This window comes from Xenopus tropicalis, chromosome 1 (genome assembly GCF_000004195.4).
Source record: "Xenopus tropicalis strain Nigerian chromosome 1, UCB_Xtro_10.0, whole genome shotgun sequence".
Taxonomy (NCBI): Eukaryota; Metazoa; Chordata; class Amphibia; order Anura; family Pipidae; genus Xenopus; species Xenopus tropicalis.
In genome coordinates, this window is record NC_030677.2 from 37978941 (window position 1) to 38003609 (window position 24669).

The 24669-nt window shown below is 36.5% G+C and overlaps 1 protein-coding gene across 1 annotated transcript in view; it reads right to left on the bottom strand.

Annotated features, from left to right (window-relative positions):
• Positions 1-2176: 2176 nt before the first annotated feature.
• The window catches only part of gabra2 (gamma-aminobutyric acid (GABA) A receptor, alpha 2), a 75471-nt gene continuing 52978 nt past the window's right edge, over positions 2177-24669 (bottom strand). Inside the window, exons 7-10 of the mRNA XM_002933463.5 lie at positions 23412-23555; positions 21580-21732; positions 8214-8416; positions 2177-6567 (exon numbers count right to left, since the gene is read on the bottom strand). Coding sequence (XP_002933509.2) covers positions 6274-6567; positions 8214-8416; positions 21580-21732; positions 23412-23555 — 794 coding nt within the window. The 3' untranslated portion in view covers positions 2177-6273. The remainder of the gene's footprint in view (positions 6568-8213; positions 8417-21579; positions 21733-23411; positions 23556-24669) is intronic.

The window sequence follows — 24669 nt, forward strand, 5'->3', positions numbered from 1 at the left end:
TCTTATTGGTTGCTATGGGTTACTGCTACTGGGCACACTTAGTGCCTTTTATTACTTATAGGGGTCATTGTCTTAGGGCTGTTTTCCCTTTTGACGCTACTTTTATTACATAACCCCCTAAGTATCATTATACAAACATACAAATATTCATAATAAATCAAGTATTAATACAGAGGCAGCATATTACACAAAGCTGTACAATAATAGCAGGGCATCTGTAATACATATAAGCTCCATACAACAAGTCAAGGTACAGTATATCCCCATAGAATATCCTGCATTAACCACTTTGCTCTTACCCCATGTACATGCAAACGTGCAAACAGTTTATGCAGGACTGTTGACACACTGGAAAGGGTGCAGGATGTATGGGGTGGAAATATCCTTATTGTCATAGGACTGCCGGAATTATACTAAAGTACTGACAGAATTTGCTTTCATTTAGTTCATGACTGTGGCTGGACTGTACAGCAATTACCTGCACCAGTGTTGTGTTAGTAGCTGTAAAGTGCTATATTTTATGGGTTGGATCATTTATAGTTGTTGTTACTTTATTCTTCTTTAATATAAGAAAGCTCCTGATATGAGCGGCTTCCGTAGATTATTTATTTTTACAATCTACTGCTCCTATGTAACTTATATATTTTCTGGAGAGAGTAAAATGTTTGTAATAGTTTCCTCTAGTTATGAAAATCCACGCCATTTGCAGTTCTCCAGTGCTACAGCCTGATGCAGGACAACAGCCCTATTTTGGAGGAGGTTCCTTTCTAATTTATTATGTGTAAAATGTTGAAAGTTGATGCCACATTGGCACATTTTAAACCTTTAAGTTACAGTGGGGCAAGTAGCCATGTGTTTTGAGCATTTATGAGACATCACCAAGGATATTACAGAGGCTTATATGATGGCCTATCCCCAGTTTGATTACAGACTATCTCTGGTCAAAGATGTAAACTGTAGTTGCAGCTACTGTATATCCCAGGTAAGACGCTACATTGTATAAGGCAAAGTCAGAATGCAAATCTAAGTTTCAGCTTTGGACCGTTCAGTATTTGCTGCTCAGATTCCCTGGGCCTCCTTTTTAAACAATAGTCAAAATGCATTTTACCACTGTTATTCTCTTAATAATAGCCTTTAGACATCATGTTTGGCCCTTCCAACAGAAACCTGACTGATTCTAACTTGGGCATGCAATCATTTCACATGTAAATAAAATATATGTGCACTGGAAAAGGACATTTATTAAGGGGCATGTTTGTGTAAGTAGATCTCTCTTGAACCCTATTTTGAGAAGGAATATGCTGCCCACATTTTTTTCAAGTCTTCATCTTTCATCTCACACTTACTGTACATTGTGTAGGGCTCAAATTGCCCCAGATACAAATGGAGGAGCATTGAGGGGGTGCAAACTGGTTGGGCTATGCACCTCGCACTGCATTAAAAATCTATTGAAGGGTGTAGAGGACAACACTGCTGGGCACAACACAGTCCTGTACCTAGCATTTTGTGTCCCCTATCCTACATTATATATATATAGGTATGTCTTTTTGTAATTTGGATGTACATACTGTGTTTGCTAAAAGTTAATTGTAATTTTTTCACTGTAATTATTTCCTAACCCGTGTATTCATGAACAAACGGATACTTTCTTACTTCCCATGCATATTTTTTATTAAATATTTGTAAATATGTGTGTGTATAGATAGGTCTATATATGTATACTGTATATATATATATAGATATTAGTATTTTCAGACATTACTGTACCCTTTTGTCTTTCTATTTTTACTATAATGCTTTAATGATGTACCAATGTACATCATGCACAATTCAACAGTGTTTGAACTGGAAGAGAATTCAGCCAATAAGAACGCTGTCAGTAACAGCTGACATGAGTTTACAGATTGCCTTAGTTTACTAATGTTCAGTAACCAACCATACATTTATGTGACTGTGTGAATGCTACCTGTTAACTGGTAGTTATGAGTATCTAGCTATGTAGCAAACGTTGCACCTTTTGTTAAATTACCCATCAGGGGCAGCACTAATTTCTATATTTAAATAAAATGAGCCATTTTTCCATAATGAAACTAAGAAATAAAATAAGCACAGCGCAAATCTGTGCAATATCCAACCCAGTTTTGTCCTACATACAAAAAAATGCACAGACAAGTTGTTGTGTTTAACACATTCCATAGAAATGTGCAAAATGGTTGATTCATATTTATTAAAACAGTTCAGTATGAAGTAAGATTCACTGTTCAATGCATATTATAGGGCAGATACTATTAACAGACTGTAATATCAACATATCAAATATTCCGGTCTGAAATGTCACTTGGAAAAGGAAACATACACTTGAAATATTTACAGGTTGCTTCCCATTTATATACAGGAGTGAGTGCGCATACAGGTAAAAATGTTATATGTCACAGGAGTCTAATTGCATCAGAACTGGTTGAGGTCTAGCAAACCTTAAGATCCAGGCAAATTAAATAAGAAAAAAGCAGGATATAGCACACATTTATAAAGAGAAACAAATACATTTATATAGACTGGGGCTGATTTCCGACATAGTTACCCCCAGCAATTCAATATTTGTTTTCATTTGCTGATTTGTAGTAGACTGTTCAAAGCTACAGTCATTTTTGATTGGTAGCTATTGGCAACTGCACTTGTGCAATTTAGCACATACTAGGACTTGTTTGTCAACACTGAGCCAATTTGAGGCTGGGCAGTAACCCATAGCAGTGATTAGCTTGTTCCCATCAGCCATCTGCAGGAAGAAGAATGAAAGCAAAAGTTTGATTGGTCTTTATGGGGTTACTGCCTAGGTGCAAATCTCCCTAATGTTTATAAACAGCCACCACTGTATGATAGTAAATGAGCCCTATGTAATTGTTCTTTATGAGGATAAGCAAAGTTCTTCCTTTATCTGGAGACGAGAATGCAGAGTTTCAGCGCAAGGGATTGGCCATGCTTGCTTGCCCTGCAATGTATCATAGATTGGTGATTTAAACACATCATTGGGGTATGTTCCTTGCACAGTATTATTGCTTGCCAGTGCACGCATGGGTTATATTGCACAATGTCCGTGGAAGATCTTGATTCACTCAGATCGGGGTTAGGGAATGTTCTTTCTCTAGCACTCACACTTTATGGCATATAATGAAGCATGGGTAGCTCCAAATACCCCTTTATAAAACCACATCATTAAAACACCAAGCTTCCCTTTTGGGTGTGTTCCAAATGTAAAGGTTTTGGATGCGGTGTTTGCAAAAACTGCTTTGTAATGGGAAGAAGCAGGCACAATTTTAGTAGTAAAACTGCTTAACGGAGAATTTGGTTGAACTGAAGAAGCTGCTCAGATGTGTAGTGAAACATCTTCGAAGATTACTCAGCAAGTCCACTTGCTCTACATTTACTTCCACTAGATTTTGCTAAGTAAATTTTCTTGCACCATTTTTTCACACTTCTCAGTGAATTCTGAAATATCTGGGTATGCTAATTAAAAATAAAGAAACATTTCAGAGTTACACTGAAATTGATGCCTTAGTAAAGGCCACTGAAGACTATGGGAAAAAGTGGCACAACGTTAATAAATCTTCCAATAATCTGGCGTAGTTAGTAAAAAACCTGGCGTAGTAAGTAAAACTGCTTAAGAATGTATGTAGTATCTGTGCCATTTTGCTTCACTGAAAAATCTGCAAAACTGCTGGAAATTTGTGAAGCGGAGAAAAATTAGGAAAATGCACAGAAGTCAATCGGTGATAATTTTTTTACATGTGTCAATTTTATGGAAAAAATATGGAATTTCAGAGCGAATCCATGCCTGCCGAAAAAATTTGCTCATCACTACTCAAATATAATTTGACCTGTGCTGTGTTCTATGCAACCTCGTATTCATGGCTTCACTGACTTTTCCTATCACCTTTTACGCTAATGCCAGATGGGGCTGATACTTGGCCTGCAGATAAATGTCCCTATGCTGCTATCAGCCTTTTCCTGTGACTGCGCCTGGATATATATATATGTATTGTGTAAGTATTGGGGGTGGTTGCTGGAGATTTACAGCCCTACTGTGTCAGTGATTACATTTCCCTGGTATAAATGTTCTTTTATTTTTTTTACATTATGTAATTAATAGGAAAACTTTTCTAGAACTGAATAAAGTGCTTTTCATGTAAAAGGGAGTTACTGGAAATGAATAATGTTCATGCAAACCTCTACTGGTAACTTATATCCTACATTCATATCAGTACACTGGCCAAAGGAAAAACCTTCCTGCATCATTCATTTTTCACATGTAATGCCAATGAAAATGGACTTTTATGATGTGAATAATATGAATAACACAATAACTAAACTAGATCACAACACTGAACAGTTTATGTTAAAGAATCAATTCAGATATTTTTAAATTAAAAAAAAAAAATGATTCATTGTTCATTATGGTATTGCTAATACAATACTCTTATGATACCAAAAATACATTCCACCAAAATCGGAGCAATGGGTTGTATTTGATGGTAATATGTCAGCAACTTTGTTGCAAATAAGCCTAGGCAATAAATAAAATTACTATAAAAAACAGTGTAGGAATACATTACATCAAATGAAATGAAATGGGTATTAAAGCACAGAAATAAATGGGTCATTGCCAATAACTGTATATGCATTCCAAATTCTCTACTTCCCCAGAAGCCATTGCACGAGCAGTAACATGTTACCAGGGTTAGAGCTGAACCCATTACAGACATGTACTTTTTATTCCACCTTATTAGTAGAGGAATGGGTTTGTTACCAGCACACAGACCATGTTTGCAGCAAGCGCCCACTGAACAATGCCCCACGCTTGCTGCAATTATCTCTCATTCATCAGCAACTTGCATTTCTTGTGACTTTAAACATAAACACATCAACATGTCAATATGAAATCACATGGCAAAATAAGCATTTATTTAATTGCAAAAACATATTCTTTGGGCTTTCCTTTCCATTATTACTAATAACCACTGGTTAATGTGTCGGGGTGTACATTTTGCCTCAAGTTACTACAAAATCTAAGTATAATTTCATACCCAGGTAAAAATACAACTAGTAATGTCAGCCTATTTTGACACAATTCATTGTTTTCTGAGTAATTTGAGTTGAATTTTGTTGTTGTTTGTCTGTTGGAGGCAGGAATGGAAATGTGGTTTGTTGGTCACCAGATATTCCCGGTTGGCTCAATCATTGAGGAGGGGTATACGGTTCAGCTGTACAGGGCCATGCCATTCCTGGGTCCCTGAAAAGCAACATTTAACATTGCTCATGAAGAAAAGGTATTTCATCTGTTAAGGGCCCCAAGTGCCGAGTCGATATCCGATAGTTCCCTTGTCAAAAAAAACCTCAGTGGGTGGATTCCCTTTCATTGGGCTAAAGTTTGTCAGACTGCCAGTTGCAACTGCATGATCTCTAAGACTGTTATTTCAGCAAATATTATTATTATACAGATGGTACAAAGGTTTTTTTTTTTTACAGTTTTAGAGAATTTCAGTCCGTCATTACTGGGAAAATGCCCAACGTACGTAATAAAAAGATACTTTTTTTTTTGCACCGACACTAACACTTTTCCTGAAAAAAGTAAAAGTATTAATAAATATTTATGTGAAGCACATTAAACTTTAGAATTTAGAAACGTTTTTTTTTTGTACACAGAATGCTGCGTTATTATCATAAAAAAGAGTTGTACGTCAAAAAATAATGTCCCCCAAATTAAAAATTCACATCTCCATAAATTGGTTCTCTTTTTAACACATATAGGCAACCTTTGGCATTGCAGCTGTTGCAGAACCAAATCCCAGCATCCTCCATTCGTGCTCAGCTGGCAGGGGATGCTGGGAGTTTTGGCTCTGAAACCGCTGGAGTGCTGAAGGCAGATCCCTATTGAGACAAGCCACTCACCATGTGCTACGACAGAACGTTAACCCTTTCACTGCCAAAGGGTGACACACAGCATCGCTATACAATGTGTTTTTGCTCCTCCATTTGCAGCAGTTCATTCCAAAGTAAAAAAGAAAATAATATATATATAATAATAAATACTTTGTAATCTATGTAATTTTATAGAAGCCATAAGTGCAATCTTCTCAAAGCTCATTCCAGTTAACAAAGTCCTCCTTTTGAGAGGAACATACTGTACATTTCAGTGAACGAATCAGTTTATTAGTAATACATACTAAAACAATCTGAGACTGAAGATGCTAATGGAGTGTTAGCAAACTCCTATTCCTATTTGGATAATACCAGCCCTTCAATGGCGAGCTCCCTATTCAGGTAAGTTGCCCAGTATACCAAATTGAATGTACCGAATAAAAGTGGAAAGACTATTCTAGACATTCTGTCGATTTTACTGACGCTGTTAAATGTTTTCTTTGCCTCCTGTGGTTTCGCTTTGTTCGGATCTGCGGTGGCGCTTTTAGATATTGTTGGCAGAGCTGAATCTTTCGTGATGTTCGGGGCGTAATTTGCAACCGCCACTGCGTATGCATTGTTTTTCTTTATCACAGAAGCCTTCTCTTTTTTCTGCAAAGAAAGAATAGATGGTTTAAAATAAGAATTTGTTAATTGCTGAGTGTTTTTTTTTTCTTTTGCCAAAGACATAATTAATTACACGGGTGTCGTGATGCTGTATTTATTGCATCTTTCCCTTAAGCCTACCTGCAAGAATGGTTATAAGCCATATGCTTTGTAAAGTAGTAATTACTTGAGCTAGATTTCTACCCAATACAGCAAATTAAATGGATTGGTAAAAGTTAAAGAAGAAGTAGGAGCGTAATTTAAGTTGTTAAAATGAACAATAGAAAAGAAAGACATTTGGCAACAGCTCAGAGACACCAAGTATAAATCAGCTCTTTATAGGGAAATTCAAATTTAGTTAGTCTTCATGAGCCTGAAACGTAATTAAAATGTGTGCATATTAAAGGGGAACTTCTGCTTCCAAACCAAAATTTGTTAAAGTGCCACACTCAGAGCCCCTAATAAATATACCCATCACTGTAATTTGTTCTTTCAAAAAGTATGAATAAATACTGTTCTCCTACTGACCGGGCTGGCTACTTTGAGACTCAATAAAAAAAATGTAATAGTAGTCAACTGTCCTCAGCCTGCCTTCAGCCTGCATCCTCCCAATCCCACAATCCCCTGCACACATGATGTCACTAAGGAAAGGAACTTCACAGTGCAATGCATTGTGGGTTATGTAGTTCCTGCGTGCTGTCTGTAAGCTGTGGAGAAGTTGTTACAATTTGTACCATCAGTGTTTTAGTCCCTCCTCCCCTGCCAGGATTTCAAATAATGCAGATAGAGAGTAACTGTTTTGCAGCTGGAATTCAGCATATAAAAATTATATTTATTTATACTTTTTGATAGAACAGATTACAGTGATAGGTATATTAGGGGTTTCTATGTTGTGTGGGGCTCTTTAACAAATTTTGGTTCAGAAGCCGGAGTTCTCCTTTAAAATACATAAACATAGTGGCTGCAGACTTGTGACCAATGTAAATGCATCTATCATCAGGTTCACTGATGTGCATACCCAGAAAGCATATTGGATAGCTAAAGCCAAGACCATACGGATGTGAAATGAATTGCAATTAAGGTAATTTATACGTCCATGCCATCTCTTAGCAACCGTATGTCATCAGCGTACCATACCAGTATTAATAGCATGACACATTTGTCATCAAACACCTCTTCCTATTCCCCAACAATGGAGCTGTGCCAAATATTGTTATGAAATATTATGTGCAAAACAGAGAGAAAAATTAAGCACCGGCACTCAAAGCAGATACAAGGAGGGCAATGCTTGACAAATGGGCTTGCCCTGCTTGTATCTGTTTTGGATGGTGCCAATCTCTCCTGCATTTGTGCAGTTCATTGGAGTGCCAGGGTGTGCGGGTAAGATCTTCTTTTCTACTGCAAAACAGAGAGAAAACACCATTCTACAGCTCTGAAGTAACCAAATAATGTAGCTGCCAAGGACCATGAACCATTTTCTTATGACCATGAAATAACACAGTTATATCCTCAGGAGGTGAAGGTGAACCCCTAAGTAACCAGATAAATAAGAAAAAATAAAGTGTAGATCTATGCATATAATCTTTTTGGAAAAGCAATTTGCAATATTTCATATTCATCTTGTATGGAGTGGGGAGGGGGTGTTCTCTTACCTTGTCATTGACAACACTTTTCCCATCCCAAGCCCATCCTCTTTTAGTAAAGTAGTTGACAGTTGCAAACTCTATCAAAGCAGAAAATACAAAAGCATAGCAGACTGCAATGAACCAGTCCATGGCTGTTGCATAGGCCACTTTTGGAAGGGAGTTTCTAGCGCTGATACTGAGTGTTGTCATTGTCAATACAGTAGTAACACCTACAAGAAAAACATATATATATATAATTTATAAGATGCAGATTTAAACTGGTAAATGATGTAACTAATGTACACGTGCAAATGACGAAAATGGCATGGATTTCCAACAAAATTACTTGTCTCATTACACTGCATTCCATTAAGGTTTTGATTTGATACAGCTGAACTGTATTATTCTCTTTTATTGACTTCCTTATCTAGTGTGAAGCTCCACCCCCTTTTGCTTTCTGAGTTCTCCTTCTCTTTCCAACTATGAAGACCTCAAAGAGGTGCCTACTGGGCATGCTCACTGCTTCTGCTCCAATTACAATTAATCAGGCTTGTTTGTGCAGTAGGCACCTCTTTGAGGTGGAGTGCTCAGAAAGCACAAAAAGGGAGTACACAGAAAGGTGCTTGTAATAGAGAAACAAAATACATCTGCATGCAGGGAGAAAGGTATGTTATTCTGGGGGCTGTACAGAGTAATTTTAGAGATTTTAAAAAAAAAAAAAAAGATTTACTTATTCTTTAAAAACTGGATGCAAAGAAGACCAAAGCAATTACAGGTATCGGAAAACCCATTATCTAGAAAGTTCCAAATTACGGAAAGGCCATCTCCCATAGACTCCATTTTAATCAAATAATTAACGTTTTTAAAAACGATTTCCTTTTTCTCTGTAATATTAAACCAGTGCCTTGTACTTGATCCCAACATGTGGTTTCAACAACAGAAATGATGGCTTTGATACAATATATGTATGCAGATTTTCTCGTAACATCACTTGGAAAAAGGCAAGGGCTTATTTATCAACATCAGGGAAATCTGCACCCAGAGGAACCAATCAGTAAATAGCTTTTTTCAGGCAGCTGCAGGTAGAGCAGTGTAAGATACATTTTGATTGGTTGTTATGGTTTTCTGCCCAGTTTTGATTAATGCTCCCCAGTGTCTCTTCGCATATAAATAATACTAAGAAGTTAGCCAGCCCTTGGCGTGTCCCTCACTGTAGTGCTGCCCAGCAGCTATTAATCAGTGCTCAATCTAACCTACAGTCAACTCTGGAGTCTTTTATTATTTAGAACTTACAAAAATAGAGAGAATAATTACAGTGCAGATATTGTAGGAAAAGGATTGGGTGGGGTTAGATTTTTGTGCAGATGCCCTAGGAGTGTAAAATAGAGAGATTAAGTATGAGTGGGTAAGTATGAGTGGGTTAGTATGAGTGGGTTAGTATGAGTGGGTAAGTAGAAGTGGGTTAGTATGAATGGGTAAGTGTGAGTGGGTTAGTAGAAGTGGGTAAGTAGAAGTGGGTTAGTATGAATGGGTAAGTATGAGTGGGTTAGTATGAATGGGTAAGTATGAGAGGGTAAGTATGAGTGGATTAGTATGAGTGGATTAGTATGAGTGGGTAAGTATGAGTGGGTAAGTAGAGGTGGGTTAGCATGAGTGGGTAAGTATGAATGGGTAAGGAAAAGTGGGTAAGTATAAGTGGGTAAGTATGAGTGGGTTAGTATGAGTGGGTTAGTAGAAGTGGGTTAGTAGAAGTGGGTTAGTATGAATGGGTAAGTATGAGTGGGTTAGTATGAGTGGGTAAGTATGAGTGGGTTAGTATGAGTGGGTAAGTATGAGTGGGTTAGTATAAGTGGGTAAGTATAAGTGGGTAAGTATGAGTGGGTTAGTATGAGTGGGTTAGTAGAAGTGGGTTAGTATGAATGGGTAAGTATGAGTGGGTTAGTATGAGTGGGTAAGTATGAGTGGGTTAGTATAAGTGGGTAATTAGAAGTGGGTTAGTATGAGTGGGTAAGTATGAGTGGGTTAGTATAAGTGGGTTAGTATGAATGGGTAAGTATGAGAGGGTATGTATGAGTGGATTAGTATGAGTGGATTAGTATGAGAGGGTAAGTATAAGTGGGTTAGTATGAATGGGTAAGTATGAGAGGGTAAGTATGAGTGGATTAGTATGAGTGGATTAGTATGAGTGGATTAGTATGAGAGGGTAAGTATAAGTGGGTTAGTATGAATGGGTAAGTATGAGAGGGTAAGTATGAGTGGATTAGTATGAGTGGATTAGTATGAGTGGATTAGTATGAGAGGGTAAGTATGAGTGGATTAGTATGAGTGGGTAAGTATTCCACCTGCATAGGGACTCATGTGTATAGATTTGGGGTATAAACAGTTGCCCCTTAAAGTCCAGTAAAGATGTGCCTTTTATGGCTGTTGTTGGAACTTATAACAGCTATCCAGAATGCTTGGGACCTGGGGGTTTCCAGATAAGGGACCTTTCTGTTACTTGGATCTCCATACTGTAAATCTACTAAAAAATCACTTAAAATTTTAATAAACCCAATAGGATTGTTTTGCCTCCAATAATGGATTAATAATTGGATAATGGGTTTACATGTACATGCCTGTACTTTAAGCACAGTGAATGTTGCTGCTTTTAACCCTTAGGGCTCTGGCACATGGGGAGATTAGTCGCCCGCGACAAATCTCCCTGTTCGCGGGCGACTAATCTCCCCAGATTGGCATCCCACCGGCGAAAATGTAAATCGCCGGTGGGATGGCATTTCGGGGAGATTAGTCGCCCGCGAACAGGGAGATTTGTCGCGGGCGACTAATCTCCCCGTGTGCCAGAGCCCTTAAATCTTTAATCTATTGCAACATCTGAATTGCCATTGTTTATAAAAATAAATCATTAACCATTTGATAAAAACTTACTGGTGTTCAAATACGCGATTCTGCAGTTTGTCTAAAATAGTTTAATACCATTATCTTAACTTTTTCACAGGCCTCAAAAAATGATTATGGCCGCTATGTAATAAAAGGCATTACGTTTGCAGTAACCCATAGCAACCAATCAGCAGAAAGCGTTTACTGGTCACCTGTTTAATAATACAGGCAATAGATGTAAGAGCTACAATGGGCGTGTAAAAATGGACATGGTCGTATCAAAATGGGCGCAGTCGTGGCAAAAAAAGACACGGATGACAAATAAAAAGATGTGAACGACAAATAAAAAGATGTGGGCGACAAAAAAGACGCGGGAGACAAAAAAAAGTTGCTTGACAAACATGTTTTGCGGATTTTTCACTGTTTAGCAAATTTTCTTGTTTTGTGAATTTTATGGTGAACCCAAACTTGACAGATTCGCTCATCGCTAACTGTGATTTATATGAATATTTTTTAGAGAAATTGCATTCCATTAGGAAGCAGAAGAAAAGGATGGGTGCGTGGGTGGACAGCAAGCAATCTGTAGGATAAAATATTTATGTATGAGCACAGATAAGAAACCCATACATCATAAGATAGGCCTCTCCCAAATGGTTCTTCTTTGTAAAACAACAAAAGCTAATCATGATAAAAGCATAGGAACTATTGAAACTGTCTCCATCAGTGATGCTCTTTGGTGCATGAAATCACCCGTACCGGCCACCCACACACACACACAAGCTAAACATTACAGTTCTTTTATTATTAGCTGTAAAACTTCCCAACGTGTTATTGAACAATTTGTTACGGATCTACAAATTCTGTATAGACTTGTTTATTGCCCTCTGGAGTCATGGAATTGCCAAGGTGATAAGTGGCTGCATAAGAGCAAATAAAAACACAAACATTTGCATCAATTCTACAGCCTGTCTTTATATGAAATTGTCATCCAGCCGTAGCCATTCCGGTCCCACTAATCAACAATGTATTTATGGCTATCCCCCAACCCCTCCTATTATCAGCTCAAGGAATGCATGAAAAGGGGCTGATTTGTCATTTTTTAATTATATCTTTCTAAGCAATTGAAATGTGTATGCACAACTGATAAGAACACTTAATTTCTGCAATGGAACAGTTTGTTGGGGATGGAATTGGTTTTAATGTAAAAGCTCAACTTGCTTAATAGATATCAAAAATGTACATTTTTAAAACCATAGTTCAAATTAATGATTTTAGTGCAAAAATTTGAATAATGAAAAAAAACATGACCGTTGATAAATAATTCCCTAAGTTGCCTCTTTCAGAGTTATGCTGTCTACATATATCTTATTATTTTATAATCATAAATCATTATGGGCTTACATATATGCCCTTTTGTCTTCAATAGCTGTAAAATTATATATTTTTTTTATATTTTACAACAGTTGGGAGTCTGCATCACCCAGCTTGTTAGTCATGATAAGCAACATTTTTCGCCAGGTATGGATTCGTTATGACATTCTGCAATTTGGGAGTATTTTTGCATAACCGTTGCATAATTTTGATGTAAAAATGTTCATTTCTTAGACTCCAATGAATTCTGTATAAAAAAAATTACAGCTAAAAAAAAAGGTCAAAACAAAAAAATGCCCATAGACTTTAATGTATTGTACAGGTATGGGATCCCTTATCCGGAAACCCCTTATCCAGAAAGTTCCAAATTATGGAAAGGCCGTCTCCCATAGACTCCATTATAAATAATTCTAATTTTTAAAAATTATTTCCTTTTCCTCTGTAATAATAAAACAGTACCTGTACTTGATCCCAACTAAGATATAATTACCCCTTATTGGGGGCAGAACAGCCCTATTGGGTTTATTTAATGGTTAAATGATTCCCTTTTCTCTGTAATAATAAAACAGTACCTGTACTTGATCCCAACTAAGATATAATTACCCCTTATTGGGGGCAGAACAGCCCTATTGGGTTTATTTAATGGTTAAATGATTCCCTTTTCTCTGTAATAATAAAACAGTACCTGTAATTGATCCCAACTAAGATATAATTAGTCCTTATTGGAGGCAAAACAAGCCTATTGGGTTTATTCAATATTTAAATGATTTTTAGCAGACTTAAGTTATGGAGACCCAAATTATGGAAAGATCCCTTATCCAGAAAACCCCAGGTCCCTAGAATTCTTGATAACAGGTCCCATACCTGTACATGGAAAATGTCCCTACAAACAATCTTTGAAAAAATGCCCATTGCCTTGAATGGATTTTAGCGGTTTCATTAATTTTTCTTTGGTTTCGCTAATTTTACTGCAAAGCTAAATGTGACAGATTTGCTACTACTTATAAGCAGTTATGCAATACTGTATCATATACATTCTCTTTTGCCTCTCCTTATCATACTAATGAATTGATCACAACCTGTAATAAAGAACTCTAAACAGAAATGCCATAATGGAATCTGTTCAACAAATAAGATCTAAAATAATGCACTCACATATGTATTCATAATTATGTATTAATATTGTAAATGATAGCACTTATGATGCAATTAATGACTGTTTACAGAGCAGGAATATCCCCATGCCTTCTAGGTCTCAGAACAGCAATGTCAGGACAGTAGGACTTGGTTCAAGCTGGGCACTTTCGTAGTGGAACAGATGCTCATATTCCTTCTTATGTTGCTGTTTCAGCTTCTGACCCACAACTGTTATTTACTTTTCTTGAAGGTCAGGCTCCATTTCTGCAGGGGAGAGATTTCTCTGGTGTTTTCATGACTGTAGTAATTCTATTTTTTTAAGAATTTGACTAAATCTAACATTGAGACATTCAGATTATTTAACTGGGGAAAAGGTTTTTTTATCTCTGCAAAAATATTATTGAATTCAATATGGTTATGTCTTTAGCTTGTTCTTGGGCTTATATGCACTTGCTTTCTAAGCAATGCAGATGGTTTGTAGATATTGTCTATCATATCATTTCCTGTGGGTTGAGATACCGTTGTTTGCTATGTTATCTAAAAATGCATCATCTTGGAATGTCTTCCTATTCCATTAACATTAACACAAAATTTAATCCCCAAAAAATGACAGTGACAAAGCTTTACCATACATCGATGGGGGGTAAATTGCTTAGTAGACACAGTGAATATTTTCAGCAAGTAACTGAATAGCTTTTGGAAACACAGAATATCATTACACACATTCATTTAGTGGCAGTATACCCCCTACAATTCAATACTGTGCTGAGCATACTCTTTGCCCATGGGTTTTAAATAAGAAATATCTATTATTTGGTTTTGCAAAAACCCTGCATAATTTTTGATGACTATTGCATTTAAGGCCCCTGGATCTTTTACAAAATGCATTTTTGTATAAAAGTATTCAAGGCTAAAATGAATAGTGTTCATTTAATATTAAACAAAAAAAAACAGTTTTGCCAGTATTTTATGCAATGTATTTTGCTTAGTAAGCATGATTTGCCAATTTCACAGCATCTGCATAGCAGTCTTCTAGGTAACTAGCACTTAAAGCCTCATGCAAATAATATGCTTACTTCTCTTAGATTATACTGTAGCACTGAGCAAAAGCTACCCTGCTACTTTCATATTTACAGAACGATGGTATTAACTTCCTTTTCAGTTCGCTTTTACATGTGCTATACTCCCAGGGGTCATTGAGTAATTGTAATTCAATAAAGAACAAAACACATGGAAAAGTCATTGGCATTCTTTCACTCTTATGTCCAAAATGAGTCCCAAACAAAATTATCCACTAATGGATCATATTGGCATTCACATACTTTACACATGCTTAAAAGCTATCAGAATGCTTACTGCAATACAGGTATGGGACCTGTTATCCAGAATACTCAGGATCTGGGGTTTTCCAGATAAGGGATCTTTCTGTAATTTGGATCTCCATAACTTTTTAACTTCCTAACTAATTATGCTAAAAATCATTTAAATATTGAATAAACCCAATAGGATTGTTTTGTCTCCAATAAGGATTAATTATGTCTTAGTTGGGATCAAGTACAGGTACTGTTTTATTATTACAGAGAAAAGGGAATGATTTAAGCATGAAATAAACCCAATAGGGCTGTTCTGCCCCCAATAAGGGGTAATTATATCTTAGTTGGGATCAAGTACAGGTACTGTTTTATTATTACAGAGAAAAGGGAATCATTTAACCATGAAATAAACCCAATAGGGCTGTTCTGCCCCCAATAAGGGGTAATTATATCTTAGTTGGGATCAAGTACAGGTACTGTTTTATTATTACAGAGAAAAGGGAATCATTTAACCATTAAATAAACCCAATAGGACTGTTCTGCCCCGAATAAGGGGTAATTACTGTATATCTTAGTTGGGATCAAGTACAGGCACTGTTTTATTATTACAGAGAAAAAGGAATCATTTAACCATTAAATAAACCCAATAGGGCTGTTCTGCCCCCAATAAGGGGTAATTATATCTTAGTTGGGATCAAGTACAGGTACTGTTTTATTATTACAGAGAAAAGGGAATCATTTAACCATTAAATAAATCCAATAGGGCTGTTCTGCCCCCAATAAGGGGTAATTATATCTTAGTTGGGATCAAGTACAGGCACTGTTTTATTATTACAGAGAAAAAGGAATCATTTAACCATTAAATAAACCCAATAGGGCTGTTCTGCCCCCAATAAGGGGTAATTATATCTTAGTTGGGATCAAGTACAGGTACTGTTTTATTATTACAGAGAAAAGGGAATTATTTTTAAAAATTAGACTTATTTGCCTATAATGGAGTCTATGGTAGATGGCCTTCCCATAATTTGGAACTTTCTGGATAGTGGGTTTCTGGATAAGGGATCCCATACCTGTACTTCTAATTTTACGGTATCTATCTGACCAATAATCTTGCCTTTACTTTTAGGGGCAGATTTACTAATCCACGAACGGACCGAAAGCGTTCGAACGCTTTTTTTCGTAATGATCGGTATTTTTGCGACTTTTTCGTCGCCGTCGCAACTTTTTCGAATGTCCCGGCGATTTTTTCGTCACCGTTATGACTTTATCGTATATTTTCCGCGACTTTATCATTGCCGTCGTGAAAAAATCAGATTGGTTTTTCCGCCGGTTACAATTGCTCATTACGAAAAAATCGCGATGGCGATGAAAAAGTTACGCAAAATACGATAAAGTCGTGACGGGGACAAAAAATCACGCAAAATACTAAAAAAAAACGCGACAGCGACGAAAAAGTCGCAAAATTTTTGTTTCCAATCCGATTTTTTCCCATTCGGGATTCGGATTCATGGATTAGTAAATGTGCCCCTTAGAGTATATGGTTCCTTCTGCCTTAGTTTGCTTTGGGATCTGTTTTAGCCCTACATAATGATGCTTTTAAACCTTCTTCCTCCATTTCTTATCTAATGGGTTTCTCTTTAACAGCCTCTTTTTTTCCAAAGTACTACTTAAAGATTTTCCGTTGCTAAGTGATGGGGCACATAGAGTACGTATGTTGCTTACATAAGTCACATCATAATTGCTGGATAAGATAAAAAGTTAGCTCTGCAGCAATGTGGGACATATCTGGAAATAAAGAGGAGGCAGATTAATTATATATTTCAACACCACCAACTCACTTTGCCTGTTGCTTCGACTGTGATTCATGCAGAATTATTCTTTTTTCTGATATGCTCAACTTTTAATGCTCCACTTCTAATTTTAATATAACGGATATAATAATATCATTTTTCTTTTGAGATGCACATTTCTGGCCACAAATATGATTCTACATTATTGTATCTGAATGGCTCGTTGTCTTTAAAGTGGCTCGTTATTCAATATAAATTTTTCTTACTCTTTGATGTCAGTAACACATCAGATTTTCTAGATAAGAACGAGAAAACCGTGTTTGCTGAAAAAAATGTGTATTCTGTAACAGAAGTAGCAGTTACATCACCCAAGCATTGCATTTTTAAAGCATCATCTTACACAGTGATCCCCAACCAGTGGCTCAGGGGCAACATGTTGCTCCCCAACCCCTTGGATGTTGCTCTCACTGCCCCCAAACCAGGTAGTTATTTTTAAATTCCTGACTTGGGGGCAAGTTTTGGTTGAATAAAAACAAGATTTCCTACCAAATAAAGCCCCCTGTAAGCTGATAGTGTGCATAGAGGCTGCCTAATAGCCAATCACAGCCCTTATTTGGCTCCTCCATGAACTTTTATGGTGCTTGTGTTGCTCTCCAAGTCTTTTTACATTTGACTGTGGCTCACGAGTCAGAAAGGTTGGGGACCCCTGATCTTACAGTTTATATTGTCTGTTGGTTATATTCAGATTCATATAAATATTTGATAAGTTCTTTATATATAAAAATAGTGCCATTTTTTTTAAAATAAACTGTAATCTGTATCCCAATATACAAATTATTATGGCCTACTACATTTTCTCTCCTGTTCCAGATAAATGGTCACACAGAGATATGGAAGAGCGCTGAGTTCTAATACAATCTGTAGTTCTAATACAATCTGTGCTGTTTCTGCTATTAGATGTTTAATTTTAAACCATTTTTTTTTCAAACTATATTAAAAGATAATATCCTGTTATTAACAGTAGAAACTAAGGATGCATTACCACTGTTGTAGACTACCTAGTACATTTTACCAGTTTAAGCACCAGATACAATATCTCAAGTGCTGTATTATTTGCCTTCTAATGCACACAGCTTTGGTCCTTTGCAAATGAAGGGGAAATTGGGTCAGAGATACAGAGAAATCCCATCAAGAGTTGTTAAAAAGAAGTGGGTCAATGGGTAAAGTCGGCTTAAATGAAGTGTTAAGCATCATTTTGCAAATGAAAGGGAAATCTTTTAAAGCAATCATGAGCAATCAGATAGGCTGAGGGAAATTAGCCTATAAATTCTTTAGCTTATGGTAGATGAGTGAGGCGCAACAGAATTCCTGTAAACAGCACAAGTATAGCATTCAGCATTAACTGTGCAGTACCCACAGAAACAAATGCTGAATGGAAAAATGGTACAAGGAAATCCTATAAAACATTGAGTCCAATGACTGTATAAGGCACAGGAAAGGAAAATAAATTGCAAATGCATGTATTGATATCATTGCTGTTATTATTAGAAGCCCTAGCAGAGATCACATGGCAACATACAACAGCATCCCCAAAAATATAGGAAATGACCAAATGGCAGCAGTAAGTGCTCCAGCAGATTATAATTGAATGATATCTTGAAATGCTTTCTAGATAATGTTTTTTTTATTCTGCTTTGGCATTCTTTTTTCTGTTATGTGCCCAGAGTCTGAATCATAGACCCAGGCTGACAAACACATAATCAGGCTGCAGGAGTGAAGAATTCACTTACATCTCCTTGACAGCCACATAAAGTACCCTGCATTTTTATTCCTACTTCTATTTAGGTTTTCAAGAACATACTTCTAGTACTGTATCCTATACAAAAGGGCAAAGGGTGACTCTGCTCAGAGAGCATAATTCCACACACACATATATATATACAGTACACACTCTAACAAACACAGCTTTTCAAGGTTTATAAACCTATTATATTTTGATCTGCTTATTGTTTCCAGGTAGAGCATTGTGTATGTTGGTCCCCTGTACTTTTAAAAGTCTGTATCTGATGGGGAAGAATCTTACAGTGCACACAAAACAGTGTTTGTATTTGGTAAAATGATAGCTAAGCTAAAGCAGTGAGTACTCTTTCTGCACCTAAACACAAGGCTTATGAATATCACAGACATACTCAGCTTTAACACAAGCCAAATGAATAGAAAAGTGGCAACTCCATTGAGTTTCTAAAATACATTTTACCATTTTACTGTCTCCAAAAAATATGGGAAATATTTCATTGTCAACTGAAAGGCAACTTCGGGGGCAATTTTACACAGAATAAAACCATTTCCATAAACATGAGAAGAATCACACAAATTCAAGTTCAAATAAAATGCACCTAATTTGAGTAGGAGATTAAATTCTACTATTTATCTATCTATCTATCTATCTATCTATCTATCTATCTATCTATCATCTATTTATATCTGTCTGTCTTTCTGTGATAGAAACATTAACCACAAAATAGTTATATACATCTGGGATATTACATGGTTTAATTCCAGAAACAGCTCATTTCATTACAATAAGACTAAGGCAGGATTTCTTAATACATTAAAATGTTCTCTTACAGTAACACCAAAAAATGAAAGTGTATAAAAGTAACCAAAATATAATGTGCTGCTGCCCTGCACTGGTAAAAGTTGTGTGTTTACTTCAGAAAGTCTACTATAATTTATATAAATAAGCTGCTGTGTAGCCATGGGTGCCTGTGCACATAGCAGATAACAGATAAAACACTATTGTATTCTACAGTACTTATCTGGTATCTGCTATGTAACCTGTGCCTTTTCTCCTTTTTTCCAGCTTGAATGGCTGCCCCCGTGGCTACACATCAGCTTATTATATAAACTATAGTAGTGTTACTGTAGCAAACACACCAGTTTTACTAGTGCAGGGCAACAGTGCATTATATTTTTATTACTTGAAAGCTCTTTCATTTTTTGGTGTTACTGTTCCTTTAAGCGCAGTATATAAACCTATATAAACCTATTGTTTGGCCTGCAAAGCTAGTTTTCCTACTAAATGTGGTTCCCCTGAAAGACGTTATGAAGCACAGGCCTAAGAAGACCAAGAAGACAAAACAGAAAATCCATTCATCTAGTGTTATATGACTATATAGTGTTATGTCACTGAATTTTGTGTGCATCACAATTTTGGATGAGCTTTGGTCTCCAAGTAGCCTGACACTTTTCTTTTTAATTTCTTTGTTGTTCTATCAATGAATCAATGCAATGGAATACAATGCAACTGGGTTTGAGAGCAGCCCCCAACATGTTTGATATTTTACACTAACTTAAATGTTTGGCCTTTGCCAAACAAAATATTAGCTTCATTTAATTAATTTTTAACTTATTGGTCAAGAGAGCATTTGTATGCAATAATAGGTAAGCAAAGTAAGGCTCAAACAGTGCTGATAAGTAAAGGAACAAAGATCAGTTATAACTCCTGATTCCCATTAGTTCTCCACCCCCCAAATGGGAAAAACAAAAATATGTGTAAAACATAAATCCATTATTCATGGAAACCCAGAAAGTGTTGTACTGTAACTGTAAGATTCATTTTTGGCTTTGTGAAAAACGTTTTGATTGGTTGCTTGTCAATTAAATTTCTGTCCAGATAAATAATTATCGTCTATTCCATGTTTCATGTTCCTTACTCTTAAATTTTTCTTTACCATAGTTTTTTGGACTCTTCCATGCTGAAGGGTGCCCAAATTTGTTCATAAAGATTTTTTTCCCTACAAAATTAGTAAATGGTCACCCTGTTATATTATTTGGCTAAATTATTTGGCTGTATTAGACAATAAGATATAGAAAATATGATGGTTTTGTGTGTGACATTTCCATGATCCAAAGTGAGTAAAACAATTACTGCTATTGGTCAAGTGCCAAATTCTTGACATTTACAATTACAGGTATAGGACCCATTATCCAGAATGCTCGGGACCAAGGGTATTCCGGATAAGGGGTCTTTCCATAATTTGGATCTCCATACCATAAGTCTACTAAAAAATTAATAAAACATTAATTAAACCCAATAGGATTGTTTTGCATCCAATAAGGATTATTTATATCTTAGTTGGGATCAATTACAAGGTTCTGTTTTATTTTTACATAAAAAAAAGAAATCAGTTTTAAAATTCTGAATTATTTGCTTATAATGGAGTCTATGGGAGACGGGCTTTCCGTAATTCGGAGCTTTCTGGATAACGGGTTTCCGGATAAGGGGTCCGATACCTGTACTAGAAAATATATACTTTTTTAATTCTGAAGAAATAATATCGACAAAGGGACTAATTGTCCTTGCTCAATACTTTTTGCCAAGCAGCTTTTTTGATGGGTATAGAGAATTTAAGCTTTAACAATTTATTTTCATTTGATTCTTAAAGAATCTATTCTCCCCCACATGTGATTTGTAGTCAAACACATGCTGACAAATTGTAACAGGTATCAGGTTTGATATATGTGTCAGCCCTAAAAGCTTTCTCAGTTGTGGAAGATTGCAGCTGCAATTTTAGCTTGGTCTTCCTAGCTTTCTGCTGCAGCTCTAGCCATTATAGCTCAGATTACGGTGAGTTTTATGAATTCTTATGGGAGGGGGGAGCAGGAGAGGGGAGAGAGGAGAGAACTGCACAGACTCTGGTCCCAGGAATGAAGGATTTTTCTGAGATACCAAAGATACCGAAGAACATGTTTACAAAAAATAAGACTAGAAATCCTTTGTTTCTTTTGATAGAGGACTCTGCATTTAGCAGAATTATCTAGAAACATTTTACAGATCAACATATTTTGGCACTGATAACTGGAGTCAAGTCGATTGCACCATACTTGGCACTTTCTACTCACCAAACACTGTTCTTGCAGGGACAGACTCTCTGTTCAACCAAAAAGACACCTGAGATAAAATAACTGTCATGATGCAGGGAAGATACGTCTGAATCACAAAGTACCCAATCTTTCGTTTCAAATGAAAATGTGTTGTCATCACTGTATATTCACCTGCCAGACACAAATACATAAATAAAATCCATATTAGCATTCTGTACGTGGAACAACACGCATTCCCACTCTGTAAATCCCTGAGTTAATCAAATCTGCTCTCTGGCAAAGAGAGGATATAACTATAATGATTTTATATTGGATTTTTGGTCCTTCCGCAAGAAAATGAAATCTTGAGCAAATACAGATACAGAATGTGTACAACTATCATTAGATGAAATGCAAAGGCACACTAGTGTTGGTAGGAGACGGCTTACTGTTCTTTTCTTAGTATTTATTTATTTAAGAATTTGTTCTGCTTTCATGGAAAAATCGATTTCTTGGTGATAATTTGACAATGACCCCTTGCCTGAGGTGAAAAACAGAGTTATAGGATATTGCTCAAACACATCCTTGATTGTTTTCTTAGGGGATGATTTATTAACATTCAAATTTGATTTTTTTTGTGCTAAAACTCACACATTTAAGTTAAACGTGAATACAAAAATGTGGCATCTTAAAGCTAGAAAGTTCATGTCAGGTCAATGGGAGTTGTCCTAGCAAAATTCAAGCATGTTTTTCATATCAAATCTTTCAGCTCGTGGACATCATTGAAAATGATTGTGCTGCGGTTTAATTTTTTGTTTTCACATTTTTTTTTTTTAGAGATTCAAGTTTTCTTATTAAATAAAGATCATTTTAAATGAATCTACTAAGTTTAAGAAAACTCATAAATTTCAAAGCACTTGAATTTATAAAATCTATTACATTTTCCTAGTGCAACTCCTATTGACTTCTACATGAACCCACCAGCATTTAGATGCCAAATTTTTACATTCATTGTTTTTCCAGCTTTATATATATATTTTTGTGCTTGATACATCTCAAACTTATTAGTTTTGGAACTCTAAGGGGCACATTTACTAACCCACGAATGGGCCGAATGCGTCCGATTGCGTTTTTTTTCGTAATGATCTGTATTTTGCGATTTTTTCGGAAAATTGTCGTGACTTTTTCGTTACCAATACGATTAGCGCGAAAAAACGCGAGTTTTTCGTAGCCATTCCGAAAGTTGTGCAAAATCTGGCGATTTTTTCGTAGCGTTAAAACTTGCGCGAAAAGTCGCAATTTTTTCATAGCGTTAAAACTTGTGCGAAACGTCGCGCCTTTTAAGTTTTAACGCTACGAAAAAGGCGCGACTTTTCGCACAAGTTTTAACGCTACGAAAAAATCGCCAGATTTTGCGCAACTTTCAGAATGGCTACGAAAAACTCGCGTTTTTTCGCGCAAATCGTATTGGTAACGAAAAAGTCGCGACAATTTCCGAAAAGTCGTAAAGGCGCCGAAAAAATCGCAAAAAATACGAAAAAGTCGCAAAAAGTTCGTTTTCCAATTGGAATTTTTCCAATTTGGATTCGAATTCGTGTCTTAGTAAATCAGCCCCTAAGACTTTTTAGTTTTAGAACAAAAAAAAACTTTGCAGTAAAAACTTGAATTCAAGTTGCTAAATCTGCCCCATACTGTATCATCAGCAGGAAGGCTAGTGGAGAATTTCTAACCTGTTGCTTTGTAGCTGCTTTTGAATGATATTGTGTAGCATGCTGTCAAGGCATACAGAAAAGTACAATTAAGTTCAGTTCATTTCAATCTTCAAAAACTATTAAGAAAGCTTGAATTTAGCTTGCAATGTATGTACCAACCTGTGCTGGATTTAATGGTTTCTTTTCCAACTAAATGGCCCAAAAGAACATACTGGTTTAATCGAGATCCATCTGGTGCCACCACTACAGACTCTGTGGCATTGCGTGTCCATACATATGTCACTTCAGAAGTTGTATAGGCATCTGTCAAAGAACAAATAGGGCACTGTTGATTTGATTAACATTGGTCCAATTGCATTACTGCATTTACCTCAGACTGCACTGTTAAGACTGACATTCATATGTATAATAGATATCATTTATGCACATAAGTTATGAGATTGAAAGCTCTTTTGGGCAGGTCCCTCTTTAACTCTTGTATCAGTTATTAGTTACTTTGTATGTTGAATGTATACACTTTTTTATTGTACAGCGATATTCCCAAGTGCACTTTCACAACAGTCCCCTCACAGTTAAGCAGGAATACAATTTTACCATCCTTTCCAGTAAACCAGAGCAACCAATCAAAAATTCGCTTTTATTGTTATATCTGACTAGATAACTGCTGTCTCTACCAGATACAAATTAATACTTCCATAATATTATCATGTTATACAGCTGTCAAGTGTTAATATGGCCAAAAGAACCAGACACTGTCCAACATATCACTGTTAAAAACAAGGGGATTAACATGAAGTTGGGCCTTGCTTTGCTGTAACAGCCTCTTCTCTCCCGATGTTCTTAAGATTCCATATAGCCACAGGGGTATTAGTGAGGTTGGGCAGTGATGTTGGACCGTCAGGCTTTGCTTCAGTTGGAGGTCTAATGCATTCCATAGGTGTTCAGTTGGGTTGAGGTCAGGGCTCTTTGCAGGTCAGTCAGGTTCTTCCACTCCTGTGTCAGCAAACCCACTCTGTACAAAACTTGCTTTGTGCAAGGGGGTAGCATTATGTTGAAACCTTTGCCACAAAGTGGGAAGCTTAAAATAGCCAAAAATGTCATTGTATGCAGTAGCCTTAAGGACTGCTTTTGGTGGAACCAGGGGCCCTAACAGAAATCATGTAATACAGGCCATTTTTCCTCCTTTATCAAAATGATCAACTCAACTCTCTTCTGTCAGACTTCATGATGGTGAAATAATAACCTTTCCGGGGGATGCATTTCCACTATTCCAGACTCCAGTAGTGTTGGCCTTTACAACACTCCAGCTGACACCCAGGGGCAGATTTATGATTGCTCAAGTCTTTTTTTTTTTTTCAAAAGCCCTCACAGGGGAATAAAAACCCCAATTGGCAATAAGCCGTGGTAACTGGAGCAG